This window comes from Chaetodon auriga, chromosome 23 (genome assembly GCF_051107435.1).
Source record: "Chaetodon auriga isolate fChaAug3 chromosome 23, fChaAug3.hap1, whole genome shotgun sequence".
NCBI lineage: Eukaryota > Metazoa > Chordata > Actinopteri > Chaetodontiformes > Chaetodontidae > Chaetodon > Chaetodon auriga.
The window spans coordinates 5347473-5375144 of NC_135096.1; the positions used below are offsets into that span (position 1 = coordinate 5347473).

Consider the following 27672-nt stretch of genomic DNA (forward strand, 5'->3'; position numbering starts at 1 on the left):
TCGTATGCTCTGTCAAGGTAGACAGAAACATTTTCTTTGTTGAATGCAAGAAGCACACTGTTAATCATAGCCCAGCTATAATCTGTCTCAACCTGCGCTATTGTTTTTTTTGTTTTGTTTGATATTTGTCTTTTAAATTCCAAAAGCCAGTGTGATATGGCAGGAACTGAATGGCTGTTTGACACAAGTTCTGTGACAGGTTAGGGTTAGGGTTAGCATAATACAGAACTTTCTTGTTTTGATCTGGTATTTTCTGGACAACACTACCTGTAGCATCAAGGTAGAGAGTGACAGGTGATGGTTTTTTTAGGTGCTCAGTCAGAATGTTAAGTCCAACCTCTGTGTACAAATGTAGAGCAAATGGATCAATTTGTAGGTGCTGAAGGTAACCTTCAAATGATGCATGACTGCTGCTCTCTCGGATTACTTTTTGAGTGAGCATTAGTTCGAGCAATACATCATTGTGAAGCCTTGAAGTCTGCCTCACTTCAGAGGATATTTTCTTTAAAACATCCTTCATCACACTTCGAGTTATGTTGCCAGCTGTTATTTCGTCAATCGGTGTATTTTTCAGCATGGCGTAATGAAAATTGCTGACGCCTTTAGTGATAGCTTTGGCTATTTTCCCTCTTCGCAGGTATTTTGCGGGGGAAGTGCATTTAGCTTTTGCACTGAAATAGTGGCATTTCGTTTTGTGACTATGACGTTTTTTAACATGCTGATATTTAAATGCAAGTGTGCAACATGGGTTCTCTTTCAAAAACTCATGGTACAAGACGTCAGTCCATGGAGATCTGAGTTTATTCATGTTAGGTTTTGGTTTTATTTTGTCCCTTTTTTAAAAAAATAAAGATAAAAATCTTGAACTTTTTTCGTCCTGGTTTGCAATGCCTGTTGGTAATCTGTTCATCCTTTGCACCTTCATCCTCTGTACTGTCACCTTTTTCTGCTGTTGTGTCTCCACTGAATCTCTCCTCTTCATCCTTCTTACCATCTGTCTTTCCCTGGCTTTTCTGTGCCTGTTTTTGTGTCTCATCTACAATGAAAAAACATTTTTTTTCTTATAATAAAACATTACATCTCAGCATAAAAAGCCTTTACATCTACAAAGAGTTTCACATTAAGTAGTTTTCTACTGGAATTGACCTTTTAAAGTGCAAGAAGTTTGGCATTAAGTTATATTTTATCCGTATAACTGTCCGTGGTGCTGAACACCTTGACAAGAGTAAACAATTGAGACACAGCATATGTCCATAGTAGGCTATATAGGCCATGAGTGAAAAAAAAAAAGACTGTATGGATGTGTTTTACACAATACTATATTGATCATCAATATAGTATTGTGTAAAACACATCCACTGGGTAGCCTGTGACAGGCTACCCAGTGACCATCTTTATCTACTTTTTCCACACATAACCTTACCAGGACATCTATTAAAGCATATTGCAGTTCCAGCCGAACGATTCGTCCCATGGCTAAAGAGGATTTTATCCCCCCATTGTTGTGTCCAGAATATAACATTGGATGAGTCAGAATGAGTTTCCTGAAGAAAAGTGCAGTGTGCTTGTTGCCCTTTGCAAAATAAAAGAACAGCTTTTCGTTTAACAGAGTCTTTGAGTCCCCATAAAATACTGCATGTGAAACATTCCTTAATGATATATGGGATAACTGTAATCACCACACATGAGGATGAACAAATCATTTAAACAGCTACAAGAACAAACAAACAAACAAATAAATGAAGGAGTGAAAGAATAAATAAATAAGTAAATGCTTAAGACAGAGAGAAAGGGGGGCAGGTGCCACGGAATGCATTTCATTCTAGCAGAGGCACGTCCAAACTATTCCCAAAAAGGGCCGTGTGGCTGCAGGTTTTTTCCTCGGACCGATCAAGAGCACGCAGTCTGACCAATCAGCTGTCTGAAGACTGGGATCAGCTGATGAAATGAGTAAAGTCTGTTGTGCTGCTGCTCGGCTCGAAAGAAAACCTTCGGCCACTCGGCCCTTTGTGGAATAGAAAAAAAAAAAAAAGAAAAAAAAGAAACTTTACTTCTGCTAACAATAGTTGTTGGGTTCCATTGATTGCATTGATTGCATTTCCATTTGATTTGAGGTCAAAATCACTGCTTTTTAATGGTTTGTAAGTGTAGGACTAATGGTCGTTGTTACTTCCTAAGGTGGGTACAATTACTAGTTTTGTCCACTAGATGGAGACAAGTGACTACGGACACAACAGTTTATCTGTGTTGAAGTCTCGGACCCACTGCTGAAGAACTCCTTTAACACCTCGAGCTTTGACCTTTGTCCCTGTCTGTCTGTCTGTCTGTCTGTCTGTCTGTCTGTCCATGTCAGTGTGATCCATTAGTCCTGTGCTTTTTTCATTGCAGCATATTTGAGTAGAGCAGCCTATGAAACACTAATGCTGGACAGAGCAGAGTAGGTGTTGGATACATTCTATATGTAACCGGCAGGTTAGGTCTGCCCCACCACCGCTGTATTCTAACAGTAACGTCCCCGCTTCTTCCGGTCGCGCACCTGCAGCGAGGCTCCTAATCAGCACCATTAGCGGCACATAAATGCGTGTAGCGGCGCGCGAGCCGATCTCTCTCTCTCTCTCTCTCTCTCTCTCTCTCTCTCTCTCTCTCTCTCTCTCTCTCTCTCTCTCTCTCTCTCTCTCCTGCTGCTCCTTCCGTGTGGTGCTGTTACGCTTCGAAAAAGACAACGATGACGCTGTTCGTGTTTCTGTTCAACTTGAGCGTTGATCTGGGGCCCGTTGCACAAAACTAGGATAAGGGATTACGCCGGGATATGTTGGTTATCCTGCCTCAACTTATCCGTGATCCGGTTGCACAAAAGCAGGATAGTGGAAAGTGGGATATGTTATGGGATAAGTTACCATGGAGATTTATTCTGTGGAGCTCGCCTGCTCCAGACCAGGCTAAATTCCATCTAATCTCATCCCTTATCTCAGTCAGCAGTCATCACAAACGTAAACCAAAAGTTATTCCACTGCGCACTACACATTGTTATCACATTCAACTAGATCCACTGTCATTATTTTAACATTAACACAAAACATAAGAATCTGTTAGAAAGCCCACACAGTTATTATGTTGTGAACTTGTTTATTGAATTAAGTTTCCATTCATTATTAGTTGTTTTTCGGTAAATTTTCTTGTGTATTACGTTCTTGAACGCAACATTGTTGTTCCGATGCCATTGAATGCATCACCTGTGTGCGAATGCCGTGCTGAAAGTTTTCTCTCGTTAATACGATGGTGTTTCTTTATTGTCATTACCGTTATTCACCTCTACCCAGTTATTGCTGTGAGTAAATGCCAGAAGACCACAGCCAAATAAATCATCAATAAGCAGGACATCAGTATTCGTGCTCTCTAATAGGAACACCACACTCCTTCACCTTGCCACTCTAAACCAGCAAAATTCCTGGAGACGCCCTCTCTCCTTTTTAGAATCATTAATTTCAATTTTACTCTACAAGATAGAAATCACAGAATCAAAGCATATTATACAACACAAGAATAAATACACATTCAAAGGTCTGTATATAATACACCCCACATGTCTGCACACTGAAATAAATGCAGGACAAATCCGTACACAACAAATGAACAGAGAAATGAATGGATGCAGTATCCACCCTGCAAGCTTGTATACACACAGTATACAGCACAAACATAAGAGGCCAAATCAATCTAAATTAAAAAAAACAAAACAAAACAAAACAAAACAAATTCCTCTGCCAATGCTGGACATATTGAACTGAAATTTAAAGCATGCATGCAACTAAAATAATTTAACACATGTTGGTCCCTGACCAGCCGACCACTGTCGTCATCAGTGAAGATGGCAGGATTGTCCCAGTCCATGTGTGATGGCACTCTGGGGGCCCTCTCCTTCCTCAGGCAGGCCACATTGTGGAGGACAGCACAGGCCACAGTGATGTCACATGCCCTCAAAGGGCTGACCCGTAAGTCATGAAGACAATGAAAGCATGCCTTCAGGAGGCCAAAGGTCATTTCAATCCTGGCCCTCGTCCTGGCATGGACATGATTGTTGGCCTGCTGTGCTTCCTGGGGGTCTGTGGACGGTGTCAGGAGAAAAGGCTGGCAGGCATACCCCCTGTCCCCCAGCAAGACACCAGAGAATTCACCTGTCAATACAAAATCTCATCATCACAACCTCATGAATAGAGTGACATTCTTGACACAGCTATGATGTAAAAAGTGGTTATTGTGCATTCTTAAGTATTAGTCAGGACACTTACCATTCTGCAAGATGTTCTTGTATTTAATCTTGACTTGTTGCCATGTCCCAGTCATGTTCATACACACACACACACACACACACACACACACACACACACACACACACACTCAAATGCTAAAACAACATACATGAGATAAGATCAACTTTATTTATTCCAAAGGGAAATTATCAAGGAGTTATACAGTCTGATGGAGTTACATTTACACAATTTCACTCACATCTGCAGCCAATTTCTTGTGTGTATGTATTTATATTGTTATATTTTGTACTTGTTTTTAGTAGATGTGTCACACACCAACCTCACCACAACAAATTCCTTGTATGTGTAAAATCGTACTTGGCAATAAAGCTTTTTCTGATTCTGATTCTTCTTCTGATTTCAATTTCACTTACAATTTCAACTGATTCATAATCATGTTAATTAACTATTTGGATTGTAATTGTGATGGTTTCAGCGGAGCAGTAAGTGTGTATTTGTGTGCTGCTTACACATTCAGGCGGTCTGCAATACTTTGCCACGCTTCCTCTCGTTGTTTTATAACTGTGGTGGTGTTGCCTTTCTTTTTAATTTGGTCCTTCACCTCCTCGTAAGCCTCCATGAGGATTTCTGCCACCGACGGGGAAAAGTTTGCCGCTCTAGTTGCCATGGTGAATCGGTGAATCTGTGATCGACGACGGGGTCTATTTGAGGAAGCCGCGTGCACATACTTATCCAGGATAGGTTTCAGCTGGCTTGATGGATCCGTGTCTGCTCATCCTGGCTTGGTCTTTGTGCAACCGATGAAGCCTGGACGCTCATGTTTTGGATTGGTTGAACTCAGCTCAGTCACTTATGGATGGATGGATGTCTTAATCCTACTTTTGTGCAACGGGCCCCTGCTGGCAGAAGCTGAGATTTGTTGTTGTCATCTGGATTATGGGATGGAAAAGCACGAGCAGCTGAGATTTTCCTCAGATGTGATGAAGTTCTTTTCAAAATGTCAGATTGACAAACTGATCAGAGGCTCATGTTGAAGTCGTCGATTGTACGACCAGATGTGAAACACAGGAGCAGCAGGAACAAAGCAGCGACACTCATCCAGTGAAACTTAAAGCCATGAGTGTGTTTGTCGTGGTGCATGCTGGGAAGCGTCCCTGACAATGTCCACTCACAAAAACTCCAGTTTATCGTCTCATATGTACTTCTGCATTTTTTTGTTTCCAGACTGCAGTAAAAATCAGTGATTTTAGTCTCTTCAGAACTAAAAAATGTTCATTGAATTATTGGATTGTTTGACTTTTTCAGTTTTGTTTGATAAAACCAGAGAATAACTTGATTTGATCTCAGTAACTAACACTCAGTTAAAGTGATCTCAGGTTTTAAAGCTCACTAAAGACACTTCGTGCAGCCCAGATGAACACGTCCTCAGCTGGCAGCGATCTGAGGTCAACATGTATTTTATCTTTATTTGCTCAATAAAACATGAACTTGATGATAACTGATGTCAGTGTCAGTCAGATGTGATTAAAGTTTAACTCTCTCAGGCCTCTCTGGCTGTTTGGACTTTACTTTCATTCTCTCTGGACGTTGTGGAACAGATTGTTTTCTCCGTCTCAGCCTCCAGCTGAAGGTAAAGAATCAACTCTGAAATGTTTTGCTCGTTAGCACAAGCTGTCGTTAGCTTAGCTTCAGCACAAACGGCATCGATCTGCAGCTCCGTCCATCGTTTCTCCAAACTCTGAGTTTAACTGTGAACTCTGGACGAAGGAGCTGAAAGCAGCTCCGTTAAAATCATCGGCCATGTTGTGTGGATGTTTGTGAGTGTAAACGCTGGAATAAGAGCAGAAGCAGAGCGAGTTGATCCTCAATAGTTGATGTGGAGACAGCAGGAAGGAGCATTCAGAGGGCTGTGAGGAGCTGAAACCTTTTATTTCTCAATTCAATCTGTAACTGTGTCACTAAATGAGCTGTCAGAGCTCTGAACTCTCCTCCAACAGCAACGAGTGTCGCTTCTTTTTCTCACTTTGTGCTTCAATGTGATCAAGAATCAAATCAAAGATTCCTCTTTTAATATGACCTGAGAGGGCTTGATTGAGACAGGCTTTTATTTTGAAAGGATCTCTCAGTGGTGGAAAGAAACTAATTTACTCAAGTACTGCAGTTAAGTACAGTCTAGAAGTATTTGTATTTTGTTTGATTATTTCTACTCCATAAATATTTGACTTTTACTTCATTTTGTGACTTTTCAAATTAAGACTTTAAATCAAAACAAATGATCAGTTCGTTTAACTTCCTAAATGTCGTTAAAACAGTTAAAAGTTGCTCCACATCGACCGACTCCAACATTAAAGTACTCGTTACCCATCAGTGATACAATAATCCAGTAATCTAACTGTTCAAGGAGCCATTCTGATGGACTTTGTTCTCACAGGTGAAATCTAATATTTGTTGCTGCCACATTAGTTTGTGTGAAGTGAAGCTTCATTTTTGATCTCAGTTTAATCATCGCGCTGCCTCTGTGGACTTTGGCTCCTTATCAAGGTTCAGCGTTCAGCTTTATTATCTTTATAACAGGATTGACCAATGAAATGCAGTTACAGCTCCTCCAAGATTTGACATGAGAATAAAACACTGAAACAGAGCAAAGTTTCGAACAATATCACAAAAGAAATAAAAAGGAAAACTAAATTAGATTTACAGGAAGATACAGTACATATATATACATACACATGTACACAGATAATCATGTACTGTGTGCAGTATGAGTGTAATATACAAGCTATACTGCAAAACCTGAGACAGTGGGAATGAGGGCAGTGCAAAGGTGATGGTGGTTTTGTGCAAAAGAAGAACAACAGAGCAGAAAAATTCAATGTAAAATCCACAAATGCAGTAAAATGAATGTGAAACCTGTCGAACGTGTCGAGCTGAGGTTCATCACAATCATCTGGAGACGCTTTGTCACAGTGGGTCCACTTTTACGTCAAGACCACTTTGTTAATATCGAGGATCGTTCAGGCGTAAAGAAACTTTCAGTCATGTTGAATTTACTGAATATTCCACAAACTGAAGCTTCCTGTCAGATTCAGTCAGTGTGTGTCAGTGGATGTCAACGGTCGTCCAGGCATCAAGTGTGTGTTCACTTCACTGCAGCTTCACGGCGCCATCTAGTGGACTGATAGAAGTACAGCAGCTCGGCCTCACACTGCTGTCTGACTGCATTCAGCTGACAGTGATATGAAAGACGAGATAACAGCCAATCAGAGGAGGAGCAGCTGATAATTGGACAGAGAAACCATGAAAGGATGATTTCAGCTGATGTGCACATGAATGATTTGTGTTTCCTCTCCAGATCAAAGTGTGTGTGAGCTGACGTGAGTTCAGCAGCATGAATCGGTGTGAGGACAGAGAGGAGGGAGTCCGTCCCTCTAAAACCAGTCTGTGTGAGGACGATGACGGCCAGACCGAAGCTCAGAGGTGAGACCAGGATCTCTGACTGTCCAGGACTCGTCTCCATGTCAGAGCACTCGAATCTCTCCACCATCATTATTCACACTCAAAGCTCTGTGTGTGTTGTGTTGAAGGCCAGAGCAGCAGGACCCACCAGACTCTGCTGGACCTGGACCTGGACCTGGACCTGGACCCAGCTGTGTGTCCTTCAGGAGTGATCAGTCAGTGGATCGCCTCATTGACTTTAAACAGCAACATGTCTCTGACAGACAGTAAGTTGTTCTCAGTGTTAAACTCGTGTTGAACAATTTGACCTGAAATGTCCACATGTCCTCCTCATGTTGTCCACTGCTGATGTTTGTCCTCATTAAATCCAGTCTGACCAGTTGTCCTTCTAATGTTCAAGTTGTCCTAGAATGATGATGAAGGTTAGAGCTAGATTAGTGTTAAAGGACATTTGTCCAGTCTGTCCCTAAACAGCACTGACATGTCCACATGTGGACACTGAAAGCTGAGGATAATATGAGGCTTCAGCACAAATCCAGTGGGGACCTTCCAAAGTCTCTTTACCATCAAACTTCCTCTTTGAATGTTGGACTAAAATGCTTCACTGACCATCGTCTCTAAATAACAGTCAGGATATTTGTGCTGAGTCTCGTGATGCAAACGTTAGAAAACAGACCAACAGAGTCGGTGCTGATGGACTCCACAGTTTAGTTTGCTGTCTGTCAATCACAGTAAAATCTGCTCAGAAATCAGTCCGTTGAGTCCTGCTTTGGTCCAAGATTTGATGGACAAATGAAGCGATGATCCACAGACTGAAATCATTCAGCTTCATGTTTGATTGAACTTTGGTGTGTTGATCCTTTTCTTGTTGATAGCTGCTAGTTTCTCCAGCAGCTTCTGAGTCTGAAGAAGAAAAAGTCCATTTCCATCCCTGGTGGTCTTCCTCTGTGTCTGACAGGATCTATGGGAGACCAGCTTCTGCTGGACCTGGAACGGGACCTGAACCCAGCTGTGTGTCCTTGAAGAGTGAACGGTCGATTGATCGCCTCCTTGACTTTAAAGGAGATCGACCGTCTGCTGCAAAGAGGTAAACTGTTAATAAAATTAAAATCTTACAGATTCTTGTTTGAACTGTTATTTATCCAGAGAAGTTTTTTAAACCTGTTTGTTTATTTTCATCATCGTTCTTCTTCTCATTCGTTTGTATTCTCACATGTGGAAGCTGCCCAGTATAACCAGTCTTCAACTCTTGACTCCAGTTGAACATTTCCTCCACACACACCTTCTGACTGATGACTGCATGAGTATAAAACAGTGACTTGATTGAGGCTAACAGATGCTAACGAAGGCTAACCCTGATTCCACTGAGTTCCTCCATCAAATCAACATGTTGTGGTTTTCAGTCATGTGACAACACAAACACAAACATGTCAGTGATAACAGCTGGACTGAGATCAGCTGCTGTGAAACACAGAATGAAGCAACACAGAGAGTCTGAGGAAACACACAGTCTGTTTGTGATTGATGCTGCTGATGGATTCACAAAGTCAAGAACGACACTGACGGCGGCATCATGGCGCCTCACATCAGGCTGGAGTTGTGCCTCTGTGAAGACGTCTGATGCAGAGAAGGGTGTTATGGGTAACTAAAGGCTGCAGGAGCTCAGAGAGGAGACAAAGCTCAAATATGTGTTGTGTGTCAAACAAGTGGACAAGAACAAATACATGTTGTCCCAGAATAAAAGAAAGAGCCAGAACAACTTCTATGAGCAACAGCTGCACCTGTTTCCTTCATGTAGTCCAGAGAAGAACGTTCCAGCTTTCATTTGAAACACAGCTGGATGTGAAATCACCCTCAGCTTTGCTTTGATCCAGTATTCTCTGCTTCTCTCTTTGCTTTTCTCATGTTTCACTCACTTTATTGTGACTCACTGCCAATTTGTGCTGGACAGGTAGCATCCAGTTAGCTTGTGTGAGCTGTGTGATGCTGTCCACAGTATTATAGGGGTCAATGAGAACTGGAGGGACTCAACCAGACAAGCTGGTCATCCAACACAGTAAAGTGAAAGCTGCACAGAAATGCAGACTGGACTGTTGATTCACGGTGGGATCAGCAGTACGAGCAACACTTTAATGTCAGTGGAAACCATCTGATTCAATGTTGGAATCAACGCTTCAGCTCAAAGGACCTTCAGCTGGTGTTTGTCTCTGTGTGGACGGACATGATGTGAGCTAATTCTTCATAATTTCTCCACAGAGTCCACCAGGAGAGCTCAGAGGGTCCCAGTGGTCAGTCTGCCCAGCAGCATCAAACTCACCTGGACTCCATATTTATGGTCTGTACATGTACAACAGCTGCTTTCACATCTGTTCTGTTCACAATAATCTCCACGCTGCACTTTTTAGACCAGTGGACCGTCAGTATGCCGCCCATTGATTGCAGGAAGACTCCGGTTCCTTTCACTGATGTTTATTATTTTAACACCGTAGAACTAAATGTTCAAATATACACAATAAAGACAACGTCAGTCAAATAACGTGAATTAGCATCGTAGCTCATATCCACAAAACATATCAAACACTGACCACTTTAGCCTGCTCCTCAATCAACGGCAGAGTCATTCTCAGTGGCAGTCTTCACAGTCGAAATATGTTCTTTAACAGGAACTTCTTAAAAACTTTATGCATAGTTTGAAAACTTGGAGTGCTGAACAAAAGGCAGAGAGACAGACTTGCGGACATCACCGCTAGAGGTGCTCCTCGGTCTCTGGCTATAGCGAAGCTTTTTTCGCTAACAGACGCTACTTCCTGTTTTTCTAATTTCAAAATAAAAGCATGTATTTCAAAAGCATTTCAAAATAAACTCAAAAACGACTGCATTTACAGTCAGTCTGTCCAACGTGGATCTGATGTTTGCTTCCATGTGTAGGGGAATTACCTCTAAATTAATATTACATTCGTTAATATTTGCCGGGCACCAACCTTCGTCAGCTAAGAAGGATTTTGTATATTATATCTGGTAATGCTGATGTAGTGAAAACGAATGAACCAACAGTAGATCAGTCTGATAATCTAAGGCGTAAACTCTCAGTACAGGGATTGCTTATATCCAGCTCAAAAGAACACCATCTGACAACGACTTGTATGCAAAAGATTATTTATTAAACACAATAATGAAATGAATATGAATCATGGATAATGCAATAGATTATATGGATGAGGTAGATTAACACAAACACTGCACAGAGGAACTTATGGCAAGAGAATGGTAAAATGAGTTTGGCGATAGTGAGAAGTAGGTTTTTAAGGGAAATGGGGACGCGAATATAAAGTTAATTTGTTGAATGAACAATTTAGAGAATTTAAACAAATTGACAATATCTCAACCTCACGGACCAACTCTTATTCAAAACCGCTTAAGTATGCCTACTTTGTCAGCGACGCTCCTGTAGAGGTCTGCTCCGAACTAACACGAAGAGGCTCCGCGTCGTAGTCAGTCACTCTGGCCCGTACAGCAGTCTGCAGGACGAATCAAGCGAACCACTGATGAGAGCTGGTGCTGGACAGGGATGTCAGTGTCAGCAGCAGGCTACAGGTCTTCGGGGCGGTCAGTTAGTTGTTGGCCGTTTGGCAAGGCTTTTGATTACTAATAATAAGATTGAGAAACTCTTCGATGGCCGGTCGAAAATGTCTTCAAAATTATTATTACGTGACTAGACTTTAACAACAAAAATAGGAATTATGCGGCTTGGCGTGGCGAGCAAAAATGAAAGTTTCACGAAGATTAGAAAAGTGCGTTTTCTGCAGAATTAAATCAGGCCACTCTGTGTCGTTGTGAGCAGCAGCAAAAAGACTGAGAAAACGACGGAGCGGAAAAATGCTTGAAAACTAAAGACAAAGAACTTAACACAAACCAAGACAAAACTAAAACGAGACTAGAAGAAAGACAAAACTCAACTTAACTGGCGTGCGTTGCGCGCGGCTAACTTTTTCATCGCTCCAGGGCGTGTCTAATGGATAGGACGTCACGCATGTGGGATGGTTCGCAGACGCGCAACGTGATTTCATTTCACAGAGCGAGAATTAATTAATGATTCATACGAGGGCTCATCTGCTTCTCACTATGGTCAATCGAATATATTTTAAATGATCAATTTTCAATGGCACTACAACAACAACATGCGCGTTCACTACATGCGTTAGACAATTCTTGTGAATAACGACAACATTAAACAATGGACATGGTAACATTTTCTAATACTAATCCTAATAAACATGATGACTAAGGGTATAACTACTTTAATATGATGAAGGAATAAAGAAGGGCAGACTATATTTGCCGAAATGATTATCGCTATTATGGTTACTTATTAATAAATGTATCCGCTAAGCACATCCAACCTAACCGCTATGAACCTCTAGATGGCGGTATGGTTACATGGTAGAAACTCAGAGAAAACCTTTGAAATATTTAAATTCACAGTTTCGTCATCCTGTAAGTTAGAAAAACCAGGAAAGCATTGTTATTGTACAGATCACGACCTTAGCAATGTAATAACATCTATAGTTAAATCAAACATTGAGATTTGGTTAATTTGGTAGGTTAAGCAAAAAGGCACACAGACATACAGAACAGTTTGCCTCAGGAATGTTCAATTTACAACCCATCAGCATTATCTGGTTTGTAGATTCCTTTGAGACATGGCATTCGTCCATCCAGGCAGTTTTGTTGTCCTTCACTCCCTTAATGGGCTATCAAGAAAGAGTTAGCACCTCCATGAGAACGTCTTGACCAGATGTAAATTAGAAGTAAAAGTGTTATCAGTGACTCTTGTTGCCCTGAGAGGGTGTGAGAAGATGTCTCTAAACCAGACATCCTGTCTCTGCCTGGGTTCACACCTTCCTGTGAACCTTCCAGATGGTCAATAACTCTTAAAAGTCTGATTGTTTTATCACTCCACTTCTCCTGAGGAATGCAAAGAGGTGAGGAGAGGGTCAGCTACAGACCAGTTCTACTACACATGATTTCACTTTGTGTCATACATATCATCTTCTGTTTCAGCTGCTGGAGGAGAACATTGTCTCTTTTGTGAGGAACGAGCTGAAGAAGATCAAGACGGTTCTGAGTCCAGATGACTCAGAATGCTTAGAGAGTCAGGGCGAGGATGAGGATGACGATGCAGAGCAGAGGAGGAGCAGCAGAGAGGCTTTTCTGAAGATCACACAGCACTTCCTGAGGAGAATGAAGGAGGAGGAGCTGGCTGAGCGTCTGCAGAGCAGTAAGAGGATTTTCTCTAAAGGTTGAACTGCTGGATCAGTGGAATATTCACTGATGTCTCAACAGATGGACCAAAATATGTTCAGACAAGGACATTAAAATGTCATCTGAACTTTATCAATCACTTATTGATTTATTTGTTGTGTCTTCATTCAGAACATCTTTCTGCAGTTTCTCGGCGTCAACTTAAATGTAACCTGAAGGAGACGTTCCAGTGTGTGTTTGAGGGGATCGCTAAAGCAGGACACCGGACCCTCCTGAATCAGATCTACACAGAGCTCTTCATCACAGAGGGAGGGACTGGACAGGTCAATGATGAACATGAGGTCAGACAGATTGAAACAGCATCCAGGAAACCACATGGACCAGAAACCACAATCAGATGTGAAGACATCTTTAAACCACCTGGACGAGATGAACCAATCAGAACAGTGATGACAAAGGGAGTGGCTGGCATTGGGAAGACGGTCTTGACACAGAAGTTCACTCTGGACTGGGCTGAAGACAAAGCCCACCAGGACATACAGTTCATGTTTCCATTCACTTTCAGAGAGCTGAATGTGCTGAGAGAGAAAAAGTTCAGCTTGGTGGAACTTGTTCATCACTTCTTTCCTGAAACCAAAGAAGCAGGAATCTGCAGGTTTGAAGAGTTCAGGGTTTTGTTCATCCTTGACGGTCTGGATGAGTGTCGACTTCCTCTGGACTTCCACAACAATGAGATCCTGACTGATGTCACAAAGTCCACCTCAGTGGATGTGCTGCTGACAAACCTCATCAGGAGGAACCTGCTTCCCTCTGCTCGCCTCTGGATAACCACACGACCTGCAGCAGCCAATCAGATCCCTCTTGAGTGTGTTGACATGGTGACAGAGGTCAGAGGGTTCACTGATGAACAGAAGGAGGAGTACTTCAGGAAGAGGTTCAGAGACAAGGAGCAGGCCAGCAGAATCATCTTCCATGTCAAGACATCACAAAGCCTCCACATCATGTGCCACATCCCGGTCTTCTGCTGGATCACTGCTACAGTTCTGGAGGATGTGATGAAGACCAGAGAGGCAGGAGAGCTGCCCAAGACCCTGACTCAGATGTACATCCACTTCCTGGTGGTTCAGTCCAAAGTGAAGAACATGAAGTATGATGGAGGAGCTGAGTCAGATCCTCAGTGGACTCCAAGGAGCAGAAAGATGATTGAGTCTCTGGGAAAACTGGCTTTTGAGCAGCTGCAGAAAGGAAACCTGATCTTCTATGAATCAGACCTGACAGAGTGTGGCATCGATATCAGAGCAGCCTCAGTGTACTCAGGAGTGTTCACACAGATCTTCAAAGAGGAGAGAGGACTGTACCAGGACAAGGTGTTTTGCTTCATCCATCTGAGCGTTCAAGAGTTTCTGGCTGCTCTTCATGTCCATCTGACCTTCATCAAGTCTGGAGTCAATCTGCTGTCAGAAGAACAAAGAACCTACCACCATGAACGTGCAGTGTCTAAACTTGTTGTCCAGTTGACAAAAGTCTTCAAAGACAGAGAACCTGAACTAACACATCTCCACCAGAGTGCTGTGGACAAGGCCTTACAGAGTCCAAATGGACACCTGGACTTGTTCCTCCGATTCCTCCTGGGTCTTTCCCTGCAGACCAATCAGACTCTCCTTCAAGGCCTGCTGACACAGACAGGAAGTGGCTCAAAAAACAATCAGGAAACAGTCGAGTACATCAACAAGAAGATTGAAGAGACACCTTCTGCAGAGAAAAGCATCAATCTGTTCCACTGTCTGAATGAACTGAATGATCGTTCTCTGGTGGATCAGATCCAACAGTCCTTGAGTTCAGGAAGTCTCTCCACAGACGAACTGTCTCCTGCTCAGTGGTCAGCTCTGGTCTTCATCTTACTGTCATCAGAAAAAGATCTGGATGTGTTTGACCTGAAGAAATTCTCTGCTTCAGAGGAGGCTCTTCTGAGGCTGCTGCCAGTGGTCAAAGCCTCCAACAAAGCTCTGTAAGTACTGAGATAGTGAAGTTTATTCATCAATAAATACTCTGATATCTAACTTACTGTTTGCTTCCTTCCTGTGTCTCTTCAGACTGAGTGGCTGTAACCTGTCAGAGAGAAGCTGTGAAGTTCTGTCCTCAGTCCTCAGATCCCAGTCCTCCAGTCTGAGAGAGCTGGACCTGAGTTACAACAACCTGCAGGATTCAGGAGTGAAGCTGCTGTCTGCTGGACTGGAGAGTCCACAATGTGCACTGGAAACTCTCAGGTCAGATCAACTTACTGTTTGTGTTGACAGATTTAAGTTAGTTCTGTACATTTAGAGATTCATTTAATTTAAAGTCTCTCTCATGTCAGGATTTGAATCTTTTCGTCTACTTTGTTTATTTTCAGTTCTCTGACAGATTGATGATTTTGAGTTTGTGAAATGATGATCAGAAATAATTTCCCAGTCTGCAGTTGTAGATCATCTTTTCTGTGCATGTCAGAAAAATGTGTGCACGTGTCTGAATGTGAGAATTAAGAAAGAAAACCTCTCAAATTCAAGTTTGTGGATGTGTCATAAAGTTTTGTAGCTGTAGAAATATTTTGTGTATCTGTAATTAAAATGTGTGCAGGAATATTTTCTACAGTGAGGTTTCACAAAGTGCAGCATGGGTCATTAAACCTGATGAATTGACTATTGATCAGAGTGCTGAGTCATGGGAAACATGAATTCTGAAAGACTATGAGTCAGCAGTTTGAGTCCAGCACAGAGGCTGTCTCATGTGAAGCTCAGTGGGATGAAGGACAAAACAAATTGGACCAAGCCAGGCTTCCTCTGTGTGAGCTGCCTCAACTAAACATGAACTCCAGGCAGAGATAACGGCATCACGACGGTGGTTATCAGCTTCCTTTGTTAACTCAGGTTTCCTTCATCAGGCTCTGTGCACGTTCCCATAAAAAGAGATGTTTGCTTCATCATTTCACTCTTTGCCACCACAAAAAGGACCAATCATGTCCCCCCTCCTTTAGTCCAGAGGAACAGGTTGTTATAATGGAGAGCTTTGGAGAATGTACAAAATAAAAGAGGAAAATCAAGACCGTTGCTGCACATAAGACGAGAGAGGAATGCTGGCAGAAAACTGCTGATCCTTTAAATCATTCACTTCATATATTTGTTTCAGCACTCAGTCACTCTCAGAGCCTCCAGTTTATTTCTAACTACACATTCAAGAGTCTGAAACTTTAAACTTCATCCAGCAGGTTTAAGCATGAGACTCAGGAACTGGATTCAGGTCTGACAATGTCCCCTCATGGTGGACACATGACTGTGTTCTTACAGACGTGAAGACAATGAATCAACATCTACAACATGTTTATGATGGAACAGCAAAGATTTGAACACACGCTGAGAAGAGACTCATTTTAAAATAAATGTTCTTTTTCTTCTTGTTCTTCAGACTGAGTGGCTGTAACCTCTCAAAGAAAAGCTGTGGAGTTCTGTCCTCAGTCCTCAGATCCCAGTCCTCCAGTCTGAGAGAGCTGGACCTGAGTGACAGCAACCTGCGGGATTCAGGAGTGAAGCTGCTGTCTGCTGGAATGGAGAGTCCACACTGTGCACTGGAAACTCTCAGGTCAGATCAAGTTACTGTTTGTTGTGAAAACGTTGACATCTTTCTTTAACCTCAGAAGTCCACACGTTTGACGCGTTTTTTTCACTCAATGTTCCTTTCATTAATGAAGTCTGGCTGAGATGGAAATCCTTATCTCTGTGTTGTTGTCATGTGATTTTGATTAGTGGACATCGCTTTATTTCTGATTCAGTCATGATTAATTACCACAAAGGTGTCGCTGAGGACCTTCAGGAAGTGAAGTGTCGAGTGTGAAGTCGTTGATCTCAAACACAGAAACTGTTGAGAATTATTATGTGTTGTAAATCCTCCCACGTGATGCTGCTCAGCCTATCAGATCTCTGCATTTTGAGAGTAATGATTTGACGGACACAGCAGGACCCTCAGATGATCTTCCATGTGTGTTGTTCTGTGTGTTTGCAGGCTGTCAGGCTGTCTGATCACAGAGGAAGGCTGTGCTTCTCTGGCCTCAGCTCTGAGATCCAACCCCTTCCATCTGAGAGAGCTGGACCTGAGCTACAATCATCCAGGAGACTCAGGAGTGAAGCTGCTGTCTGCTGGACTGGAGGATCCTCACTGCAGACTGGACACTCTCAGGTATGAAGAGGCTGCTGCAGCCACAGTCAGTCAGTGTGAAAGAGGAGGAAGAGCTGGAAACATGTTGTCTGTCTTTTTGGTTGATGGTGGATGTGAGTGAGACATGAACAATCACACATGTAGGAAACCTTTGTCCTTTGATCACAACAACATAAACACTGGTTGAACATGAAAAGGACATATTTGTGTTGGAGGTCTCAAGGAGAACATCTCCAGGAACAAACATGATAATGACCTGTTGGTCATAATTGATGCAGTTTGGACAGATCTCTGCATGGTAAAAGAACTGTCTGTCAGTTTGACAAGTGTCCTTTTTGTCCTCAAAAGACATAAAACAAGCTTCCAATAAGTCCAAAGCAGTTCTATTTAGTTCAAACTGCTGGAACCTGACAACCACAGGACAGAGCAGGACTTTTGAGATGCTTCATTCAAGTGTTTTTCTCAAAATGTTGGATTGTTCCTTCATCAGTGGAGAACAATTGGACTGAACATGGTCTTCACAACAAACATGGCTTGTAAATATTTCCATGTGCAGACATCAAGTGGCTCTTCTTGCTCTGGTGAACTTCAGGAAGTTTGACAAGAAAAGATTTCCACACAACAGAGTCATGGTGACTTGTCTCAAATATTGAATTTATTGACAGCAGGGCTGGACTCGGACAAAAAATCGGCCCGGGCATTTCGAGTCTGGACTGGCTAACCAGGTATTGATGGGAAAAAAATTAAGCCAACTTTCTTAACTGGTATCTTTACTCTAAACAAAGTGGTAAAAATAGTTGTCGTATATTACTGTATATATACAGTACTGACTTCAAGGAACACAAAAGGCTGCTATGTAGAACTATGAACAATGCATGATGAAATCCATATCAATAAAAATTACCCAAGACCTCAGCAGCAACAACACTCAGAGAACAGATCAGAGTATTTCCTCAAACATGGCAACAGCAAAACACAGTCCTCAACAGTATTCAAAAAATGAGTGGCAACATCCTTCAGTTCAAATTCGGCGGTAGCCACGGGTCTCTCCTCCTCCTGCCTCCCCCTCTTCTCATCCAGCTGACGACCACGTCCGCCGTCATCACCTGCTGGGGCCGAAGTAGAAGCTCCTGCTTCAGCTCCTCCAGGTCCAGCAAACATCTGTGTTAATTTAACATATTTGGCTGCCTCGGCTTGAAGGGCTTGCCTTTTTTTATCACGTAATTTCTCCGCGCCTCCTTTCCGCTTTCCTTTGCTCTCCATGTTCATTCGCCTCGCTCTTTCTCACTGTATGATCATGGATTGACAGCTGCGGCATGAGAGGGGGGGCGGGCATCAACCCAAGGCTGTAGGCTAATTGGTCCAGCCAAGAATCAATCATGACTGTGGACCCATTACCAGTTTTGTTTACCACAAGACGATGGCCTATGTCGGGATGTTGGCCCGTCGGCCCACCGGGCAAATGCCCGGTATACCCGATGGCCAGTCCACCCCTGATTGACAGTATTCACACTTCTAATGAACACATGAAGCATGGTCACATATGGGACACGACGAGGAGAACCGTGTCCAATAATCAATGATTAAAGCTCTATTGGTTTGTTCAGTGAAGACAAAGTCAGACTGATTATTGATCATCACAGGTGGGAGAGCGAGAGAGCGATCAATGAGTGAAGCAGCTTAGAATAGAAGTCAGCAACAGATTGAAATGAGGAAATGAGCTGATGAAGGCAGATTTAATGATGAGAGAGAATCAGTGTCGCTGTCAGTGTCTGAGCAGAGCTGAAGAGGTTTAGGGGCAGCAGGGAGAAGCAGGCCGGATCAACATGTTGTGTTTGTGTGTATGAGAGTGATGTAACGTCCATGTTTGCATGCTGAAAGAGGACGTGCTGCTCTGACCCCCCTCCTCCTTTCAGGGTGGAGCCTGCTGGAGTCCGATGGTTGAGACCAGGTCTGAGGAAGTGTAAGTGTGTCTTTAATTTGACTGATGAAAACAAAGCAGAGCACATTCAGCCATCTTCAAACTGTGACATCACTCATTCACATCTCTGATGTCATCATCAAACTGTCCATCAATCAACAGATGATGGATCAATAACTGCAGCTGTTTTCTTCTTCTTCTCTCCATCAGATTCCTGTGAACTCAAACTGGACACAAACACAGTGAACAGAGAGATCAAACTGTCTGACAACAACAGGACAATGACGTATGTGGAGGAGGATCAGTCATATCCTGATCATCCAGACAGGTTTGACTGGTGGCCTCAGCTGCTGTGTGGAACTGGTCTGACTGGTCGCTGTTACTGGGAGGTCGAGTGGACAGGAGAGGTTGATATATCAGTGAGTTACAGAAGAATCAGAAGGAAAGGAAACAGTGAAGAGTGTGTGTTTGGAGAGAATGATCAGTCCTGGAGACTTTACTGCTCTGATGGTCGTTTCTCTGTCTGTCACAATAACAGAATAACATTCATCCCCTCCTCCTCCTCCTCCTCTGTCTCTCACAGAGTAGGAGTGTATGTGGACTGTCCTGCTGGCACTCTGTCCTTCTACAGAGTCTTCTCTGACTCACTGATCCACCTCCACACCTTCAACACCACATTCACTGAACCTCTTTATCCTGGCTTTGGGTTCTGGTCCAGGTCTGGTTCCTCAGTGTCTCTGTGTCCTCTGTAGGAGGGAGAGTCTCCTCCTGTTAGAGAAACACTGCTGAACAGATCAGTTGAGTCTGTGCAGGATCTCAGTCACATCAGTCTTTCAGGTTATTGGAATAAATTGATCAATGAACTTTGTTGGAAATGATTGAAAAGATTCCTCATTTACTTTGTGAACTTCTTCCACTTCCAGTCCTTTAAAGATGGAAGCTGTGATCATTAAACTGTGGAAACGCTGTTGACTTGAACCTTCAGCTGTGCGTTGATTTCAATTCTGGATCTTGTTCCAATCAAAGCTGAATGTTGCTGTGAGTGTTTGTTGTGTCTCTCAGATCAGGACTAGAGGTCCACCGATACAGTTTTTTCAGGGAAATCAAGGAGACCGATAACTGTTAAAATATCAGATATCACCTTGATTGTTTCACTTCATGTTGTGTTTTCATGGTTCATTTTACTCAACAACATTGAGCTGAACCAAGAATCAAGTGAGCACAAACTAATTCCTGATGGCTGATAACACTTGAACTGTTTGTTGACGTATTAAGACATGAGGAAGGAGACAGCAACCTTCAAAATCCAAGACAAGTGACCACAGCGAGAGCAGCACAGGTTTCCCTCAACACCAGAGACAACCTGAGGGACGTGGACCTCGTTAGCAGACGTCCACTTCATTCAAACAACTTTATTACCACCAACAAGTCTTCAGTTTGACCAGCAGAGGTTTTGGTGTCTGATAACATGTCGTGATACTGTTTGTGACTCAAACTTTGATTTGGAAAACAAGAAAAACAAGTTTGGAAATTATTGTTAAACAAATCTGTCAAAGACTTTTAGAAAAATCTTCAAACTTCAACAGTACATGAGAAACAACTGAAAAAAAGGAAAGGTTTTTTTTTTTTAATACTTTATTGTGTCAGTACAGTATACGACATTCCTATATTTGCTGAACATCACTGCTGTTCTAAAATATTTGATACATTTGTCCAGTTATATTTTTCAAATTATGCTTTTGATTGGCCTTTATCATATGTCTCAGAATGGGATGGAGATCTCCAAGAGATGTAATTTGGACTTTTTCCTTCAAATAGTTTCTCACTTGCAAATATCTGTAAAAGTGATTCTTGTTTAAACCATATCTATTTACTGTATTTTCAAAAGAATCCATTGCTTCTTCCTTGTACATTTGATAGAATCTTGTGAGGCCCTTACTCTCCCATTTTTTAAAAACATCATCAATACTATTTGGAATAAAATCTGGATCCCAGGCTATCTCTCTTAAACAAGTGATTTCCTGTTCCTTAACTTTGGTTAATTTACATATTCTTCTCCAGATTTTAAATGTGTTATGTACAGAATAACTTTGTGTTTTAATCTGTGCTTTTTTCCAAACTGACAAAATCAAAGTACTGAGTGATTCAGCCAAATTAAACTCAGTGAGTTTCCATTTGGGTCTCATCTCATTATTCATCCATATTAAATTTGGTTTCACCTCTGCTGAGTAATAGTAGTGTAATGGGAATTCTTATTATTCATCTTCTCTGTACTTAATCGTAAGTATTCAAAGTCTTAAAGACAAATGAACAACCATATCATATGATTAGGTGCGTCCGTGTGTCATAATCTGCTGACCATGTTATTATGCACTGATTAAGTGAACCTTGTGTCCTGATTGTACAACACATTATGACGTGTAGTCATCCTGTCTACAAAGATAATATATTGTATATAATCTATCAACTTCTTCTGCTCCGGGCTCTTTCTTGTCATCTCACACTCGAGACAACAAGAAGGGAGTCCGTCTGCAGGCGTCAGAATAAACTCACAGAAAGACAACGAAAATTGGCAGAACAGTAGTTTTCTCTCCGTGGCTTTCGGTAGGGCGTCCTTAGCCTGTTTGTGGATTTCAAAAAGCACAGAGGACAGGTTTGCACAATAACGTAACATTTCATCTTCGCACTGGCTGGTATGAGGGAGTTGCCTCTTAACCGGTCCAATCCCTGTATTCACTGGCCGTGCAAAGAGGATTTCAAATGGGCTGAGGCCGTTTCTGCCTCTGACCCTAGCTCTCATGTGCATCAAAACAATCGGTAGTGCTTTTGTCCAAGTTAAACCAGTTTCATCACAGCATTTAGCTAACTTGCCTTTCAATGTACCATTCTCTCTTTCAACAGCCCCCCCGCTTGCCGGGTGATAGGCACAATGTTGCCTCATGTCAATACCAAAATACTCACCCACGCTCTTCAGGGCTGTGCTCACGAAAGGTGTACCATTGTCAGACGAGATCTTACCTGGAATTCCCCATCTGGGAATTATTTCTCTGATTAAAGCTTTTGCTACTGCTGCTGAATCCTGTTTAGAAGTGGGAAAAGCTTCCACCCACTTGGACAACATGTCAACAAAAACCAAACAGTATTTCTTTCCCTCGCTAGGTGTTAGCTCAATGAAGTCCATTTGTAAGTGATCAAAAGGTTTTTGTGGTGGTGGATGAGCACTCTGTTGTATCTGGATGCCTCTGCCTGCATTGTTAGTAGCACAGATCACACAACTTTGACAAAATTTTTGGGAGAAGTTAGAGAAACCCTTTGTGAACCAATATCTCTGTATTTCACTCATCATACCCCCTTTTGACACATGATCTCTTCCATGTGTCTGTAGCAGCATAGAAATATTGTCTATTTATCTATGCACTGCTGCACGTAATGAGCCGGGCGACGGCCAATCAGGGAAACGAGCGGCGTATAAAAGCGACAGCTCGTTCCCCGGGTCCGTCCTCTCTGCACTTCACCTGACGCGTCATTTCCGGGTCAGAGCTGTCGGTCTTCAACAGGTATGGCTGCTCACTGCTCCTTTTTGCTGGCTGGTAGGCTATTCCGATTGCTCACCATGCTCACGGTAATGGTGTGCTCCGTAGATTGCTGTGCGCCGCTTCGTGCCCCCCTGAGTTTACTCCTGTGCGTGGCCTTTGTGTGGTAAGTATCCTCTCTCTCTGCGCTGGCGTTATGGTGCTTGCTATAACGTGGCTAATGCCAGTATGGTCGCAGGTTGAGAGCTCTGGTGACTGTCTGCAGCCCTCTCGCTTCCCTTGTGTGTGTGTGCGCGTATGTCCATCTTCAACAGGTGAGCATTTAATCTTATCCGTAGCCGCATCATCATCAGTTCCTTGGCTTAGCAATGCTAACGCTGTTTTGAACAGGTTAAACGGCGATCAGGCCGCAATAATCAGCTGACTGGGGCCACTGCTGTTTTGTCTCCACAAGAAGTTTCCTCCGCGTTGTTCTGGCGGAGCGAGTGGTCTTGCCACGGCGGCTCGGCCCGCGAGTCTAATAAAACTTTTTAACCGGGGTTGCGTCCTTCTTAACCGGATGCGTGTGTGTTTCCTACTCTCCCTACCCCTGTGTTATTTACATTAGATTTATTTGGTTGTATTTTGTTTATTTTGATTTTGTATTCTTTCTTTCATCCCATTTATTTAGTTATTTGACTTAGTTTGATTTCAATTGTCTCCTCTGTTTCTTATGTTTGCTGGGTTAATTTGAGGGGTTTGTCCCTTGGTATCGTTTGTTATAAGTTCTAATTTAAATGATTTATTTTTGTATATTTTTGGTTAAGAGTTTAACTTTGTTTGAACTTTGGTTTGATTCTGAATGATTTTGTTGGTTTCTCTTCTGTTGTTGTCCCAGTCCCGTTAATTTGTTTTCCCCCTTTTCAGCTGCTGGAGGCCGGTGGTGGTGACGGTGCCGGTGGAAGGTGGTGGTGTCCTCCGGTTTGTGTGCTGTGCTCCCCTGGGATTTGGTCACTTCACTGTCCATCACGTGTGTGTGTGTGGGTGTTTTAAGTTGGTACTACTTTTTCATATTTGTTTGGCTCACTCCCCCCTTCACTAGCACTCGCCCACCCCGATGCCTCAGCTCCTGATCAGGTCCCCCTTTTTCCTCCCTGTGTGAATGGTTTGCTTTTAAAAATACAATTTAATAAACTTGTCCTTTTTAAACTTTGGAACCACGTCTCTGCCCATCAGTAGAAACGGACCTGTGTGTCGATTTCCCTGGGTGAAATTCCCGGGGTGGCGTTGTCGTGCAACCGTTAGTGTGTACAAGCATACATATAGTACTCCGATTAATCACTTCCTCCTACTCCTCCCTCGCCACATGTCAACTTAGCATAATGAGGAAACAAATATTTAGGCAAACATGGTTTATCATTTGGCCCGTACCACACTTTGTTAGAAAAAGATTAGCCTGCTTTTTTCCAAGCCAGCCTCTCTTCATGGCCGGCTCTGGCCTGCAGGTCCTGCAAATCAGCTGTGGGTGTCAATGGTGAGTCAACAATGGCAAGACATTGCATGTTGTTTTTAGTGTTATCTAGCTGTGCTGCTGCCTTAGCTGCAGCATCCGCTCTGGCGTTCCCCTGTGAAACAAAATCATCATTGTTTGTGTGCGCTTGGCATTTGCAGATAGCGACCTGTTTTGGAAGGAGGACAGCATCGAGAAGTGCAGCAGCCATGGTGTGATAGGCAATCGGTTTGCCCGTGGAAGTTAAAAAATCCCTGTTGGCCCAAAGACGGCCAAAATCATGTACCACTCCCCATGCATATCTGCTGTCAGTATATATGTTAACTGTTTTATCAGAAGCAAGTTTGCATGCTTCTGTCAGTGCAACCAATTCTGCGGCTTGTGCAGAATAATTTGAGGGGAGTGGCTGCGCAACAATTGTGTCATGTAGTGTTGTAATAGCAAAGCCTGCTTGGTTTTTACCGATTGTTGAGTTTCTCGAGGCTGAACCGTCCACAAACAGTTCTAGGTCTGCATTCTGTAAAGGTGTGTCCTCTGGGAGAACAGGTTTCATTCATGACTGCCACGCAGTCGTGTGGTTGTCCATCATCTGGTGTAGGGAGAAAAGTTGCAGGGTTAAGAACATTGCATCTTTTAACAGTGATGTTAGGCATGTCAAGCAGAATTGTGTTATATCTGAGCCACCTTGCTGTTGACAGTTGAGAAGTTTTCTGTTCAAGCAAAATCATTGAAACAGCATGTGGTACCAGTAGAGTGAGATCAGCATAGCCTACAATGTCACGTGATGCTATCACAGCTTTTTCAGCAGCTGCCACAACTCTAAGGCATGTAAGAAGGACCATCGCTCAGTGGTCCCAAATCCTCTTTTCAGATGAAAGTACATTTTGTATTTCATTTGGAAATCGAGGTCCCAGAGTCTGGAGGAAGAGTGGAGAGGCACAGAATCCAAGTGGCCTGAAGTCCAGTGTGAAATAAATCAACATACTTTTCACAAGTTGGACTTTTTTTGTTATAAATCCTTTTTTTGGATTGATCTCATGAAATATTCTAATATGTTGGGATGCTGGATTTTTGATTTTCATGAGTTGTAAGCCATAATTATCCAAATTAAAACAAGACAGGCTATAAATATTTCAGTCTATGTGTAATAAATCTAAAATATGTGAGGTTTTCACTGAATTAAATGACAGGAAAACATGAACTTTTCCATGATATTTAAATTTTTGAGATCCAGGTTCTGTGCAGTGACATTGCGAGTGTTCTGAAAATTAATGGAGGTCTGAGTGCCCCTTTTAGTGTTCAGAGGGGGTTCAGACAGGGCTGCTCTTTGTCCGGCGTGCTCTACTCATTAGCCATCGAGCCTCTGCTTCAGACGCTGAGACGTGATCTGAGTGGTGTTCGTTTAGCTGACTGTGACGTCTCTTTAAACTGTTAGCATTCGCAGACGATGTCATCATCCTGGTCAACACGCAGAGAGACATCGATACGTGAATACAGTCAATCTGTTCACTTCCGTATCATCAGCCAAAGCAAACTGGGGGAAGAGTGAGACGGTCATGGTGGGGGACAGGCTGGGAGATCGGCTCAGGCTACCTGGAGGATTAGTCTGGGAGAAAGGGGGGCTAAAGTATCTGGGAGTGTTTCTGGGAAGCAACATGTTTTTACAGAAAAACTGGGACGATGTTTTAGAAAAGGTCAAAGGTCGGCTCATGAAGTGGAAGTGGATTTTACCCAAAATGTCTTAAAGAGGCCATGTTCTGGTAATTAACAATCTGGTTTCTTCTGCTCTGTGGCATCAGTTGGCCTGTGTTGATCCTCCAGCTTCTCTTTTATCACAAATTCAGAGAATTTTAGTAGATTTCTTTTGGGACAGGTTGCACTGGGTCCCTCAGAGTGTCCTGTTCCTTCCTAAGGAGGAAGGTGGACAGGGTTTAGTCCATCTGGCCAGCAGGGGAGCTGCTTTTCGACTCCAGTACATCCAGAGACTGCTCACTGGGCCTATGGACCTGGTGTGGAGAGCAGCATCCTGTTGCATCCTGAAGCAGTGTGGTGGTCTGGGACTGGGCCTGCCTCTGTTTCTGATGGACTCCAGCAAGCTGAACACCTCACCTCTGCCAGCCTTCTACAGAAGTGTTTTTACAGCGTGGTCTCTACCGAGAAAGCAGAGGCAGGAGCAGGCCGACTCTCTGTGCTGGCTCCTGCAAGAACTTGTGCTGCATTGAGGACGATTGAACAGTCCCAGCAGGGGTGGACCAACTCTGCACAGAGCACTTCACACTGCAGGAGATTCCACTCTGAGCCAGGTGGTGGAGGTGACCTGACCTGGGTTGGACGACTGCACTGGCGTCAGACTGTTCACTGGTTTTAAAAACTGTTCTGGTCCTCTACTCGACCCTGTTGACCCTGCAGGTGTTGCTCTGGAGGACGCCTCAGGGCAGTCACGATACAAACTGCCGGTAAAGTCCTTGAACCAGAGCAGACGGGCGCAGTGACGCCCCGTGGAGGACGTACTGCAGTTTAAACCCTGACTTTAAACCTGCATAAAGGTCTTTATACAAACCTCCTTTAACAAGGAAACAGGCAGACTTGCAGTGGAGGATCCTTCATGGCGTCGTGGCAGTGAACTCCTTCATGTCTGTGGTCAACGCTGCCGTAGAGGACACATGTCCCCTCTGCAGCCACAGAGAGATGGTGTTTTCACTGCTTCTCAGAGTGCACTCATCTTAGGGCTCTGTTTGTGCTGCTGGAGGCCGTTTTTAGCAGATGTGGAGAAGTTTTTATGCAGCAGGCTTTTATCTTTGGTTTTAAGTACACTCGCCAAAGAAAGAACAAATGTCAGTTACTGAACTTTGTCTGAGGACAAGCTAAGATGGCGGTGTGTGTGAGCTGGAGGAGGAAGGTGGAGGAAGCCTTGAATGTAGATGTGGTTCCTGTGTTTGTGAGAATGGTGAAGTCCAGACTGCTGAGTTCAGCTTTTACAGAGCTGCTCAGGACCTGGACAGTGTCCAGGCAGTGTGGGGTTATGGGGGGACAGAGGGACAAATCATCTTTGATCATGTGACTGTAACACCTCTGGGAAGAAGCATGATGGTGTGAATGTCACGAATAAAGACTTTATACAGAGAACAAAAAGATCTCTGTCTCTCTCTTAATGAACTTAAACAGCGGCTGCCGCGCGTGGTGTCTCCGGTTTGGAGAAACTCTCTCCACCTTTTGGTGTGTCGGTGGAGGACTGCGGCCTGGCTGTGGGTGAAGTTGTGGGTTGTGGAAGCGTTAAATCAGCTTGAACAGCGCTGTGGTGATTTTCCTGGACAGCACTGAAAAAGCCAGTCAGCTGGTAGAGAGCGGGGTGGTGATTCAGGGGACGTTAACGCCGGTCTTTTCCCTTGTTAGTCCGGTAAAGAAGGTCATTGTGTCTAACGTGCCCCCTTTTCTAAAAAACGAGCTGTTAGAAAACGAGCTAGCTCGACAAGGTCAGATCGTGTCCCCCATGAAGCTGATTCCTCTCGGCTGTAAGTCTCCGCTGCTCAAACACGTCGTGTCGTTCAGGAG

At 43.3% G+C, this 27672-nt stretch overlaps 1 protein-coding gene across 1 annotated transcript; it reads left to right on the top strand.

Moving 5' to 3' along the window:
* Positions 1–4888: 4888 nt before the first annotated feature.
* On the top strand, positions 4889–20073 carry LOC143315641 (protein NLRC3-like). The gene is made up of 9 exons (XM_076722968.1): positions 4889–4947; positions 9984–10062; positions 12789–13005; positions 13161–14997; positions 15083–15256; positions 16431–16604; positions 17025–17198; positions 19094–19140; positions 19309–20073. Exons 1-9 carry the CDS (start codon positions 4889–4891, stop codon positions 19848–19850), a joined length of 3303 nt encoding a protein of 1100 aa, XP_076579083.1. The 3' UTR covers positions 19851–20073.
* Positions 20074–27672: the final 7599 nt, after the last annotated feature.

Bases quoted from the DNA above. Each gene is read 5' to 3' on its own strand.
- LOC143315641 (XM_076722968.1), top strand. From the start codon at position 4,889: ATGAGGATTTCTGCCACCGACGGGGAAAAGTTTGCCGCTCTAGTTGCC. The intron at 4,948-9,983 runs GTGAATCTGTGA...ATTTCTCCACAG, and splicing joins CTAGTTGCCATGGTGAATCG to AGTCCACCAGGAGAGCTCAG. The intron at 14,998-15,082 runs GTAAGTACTGAG...GTGTCTCTTCAG, and splicing joins AAAGCCTCCAACAAAGCTCT to ACTGAGTGGCTGTAACCTGT.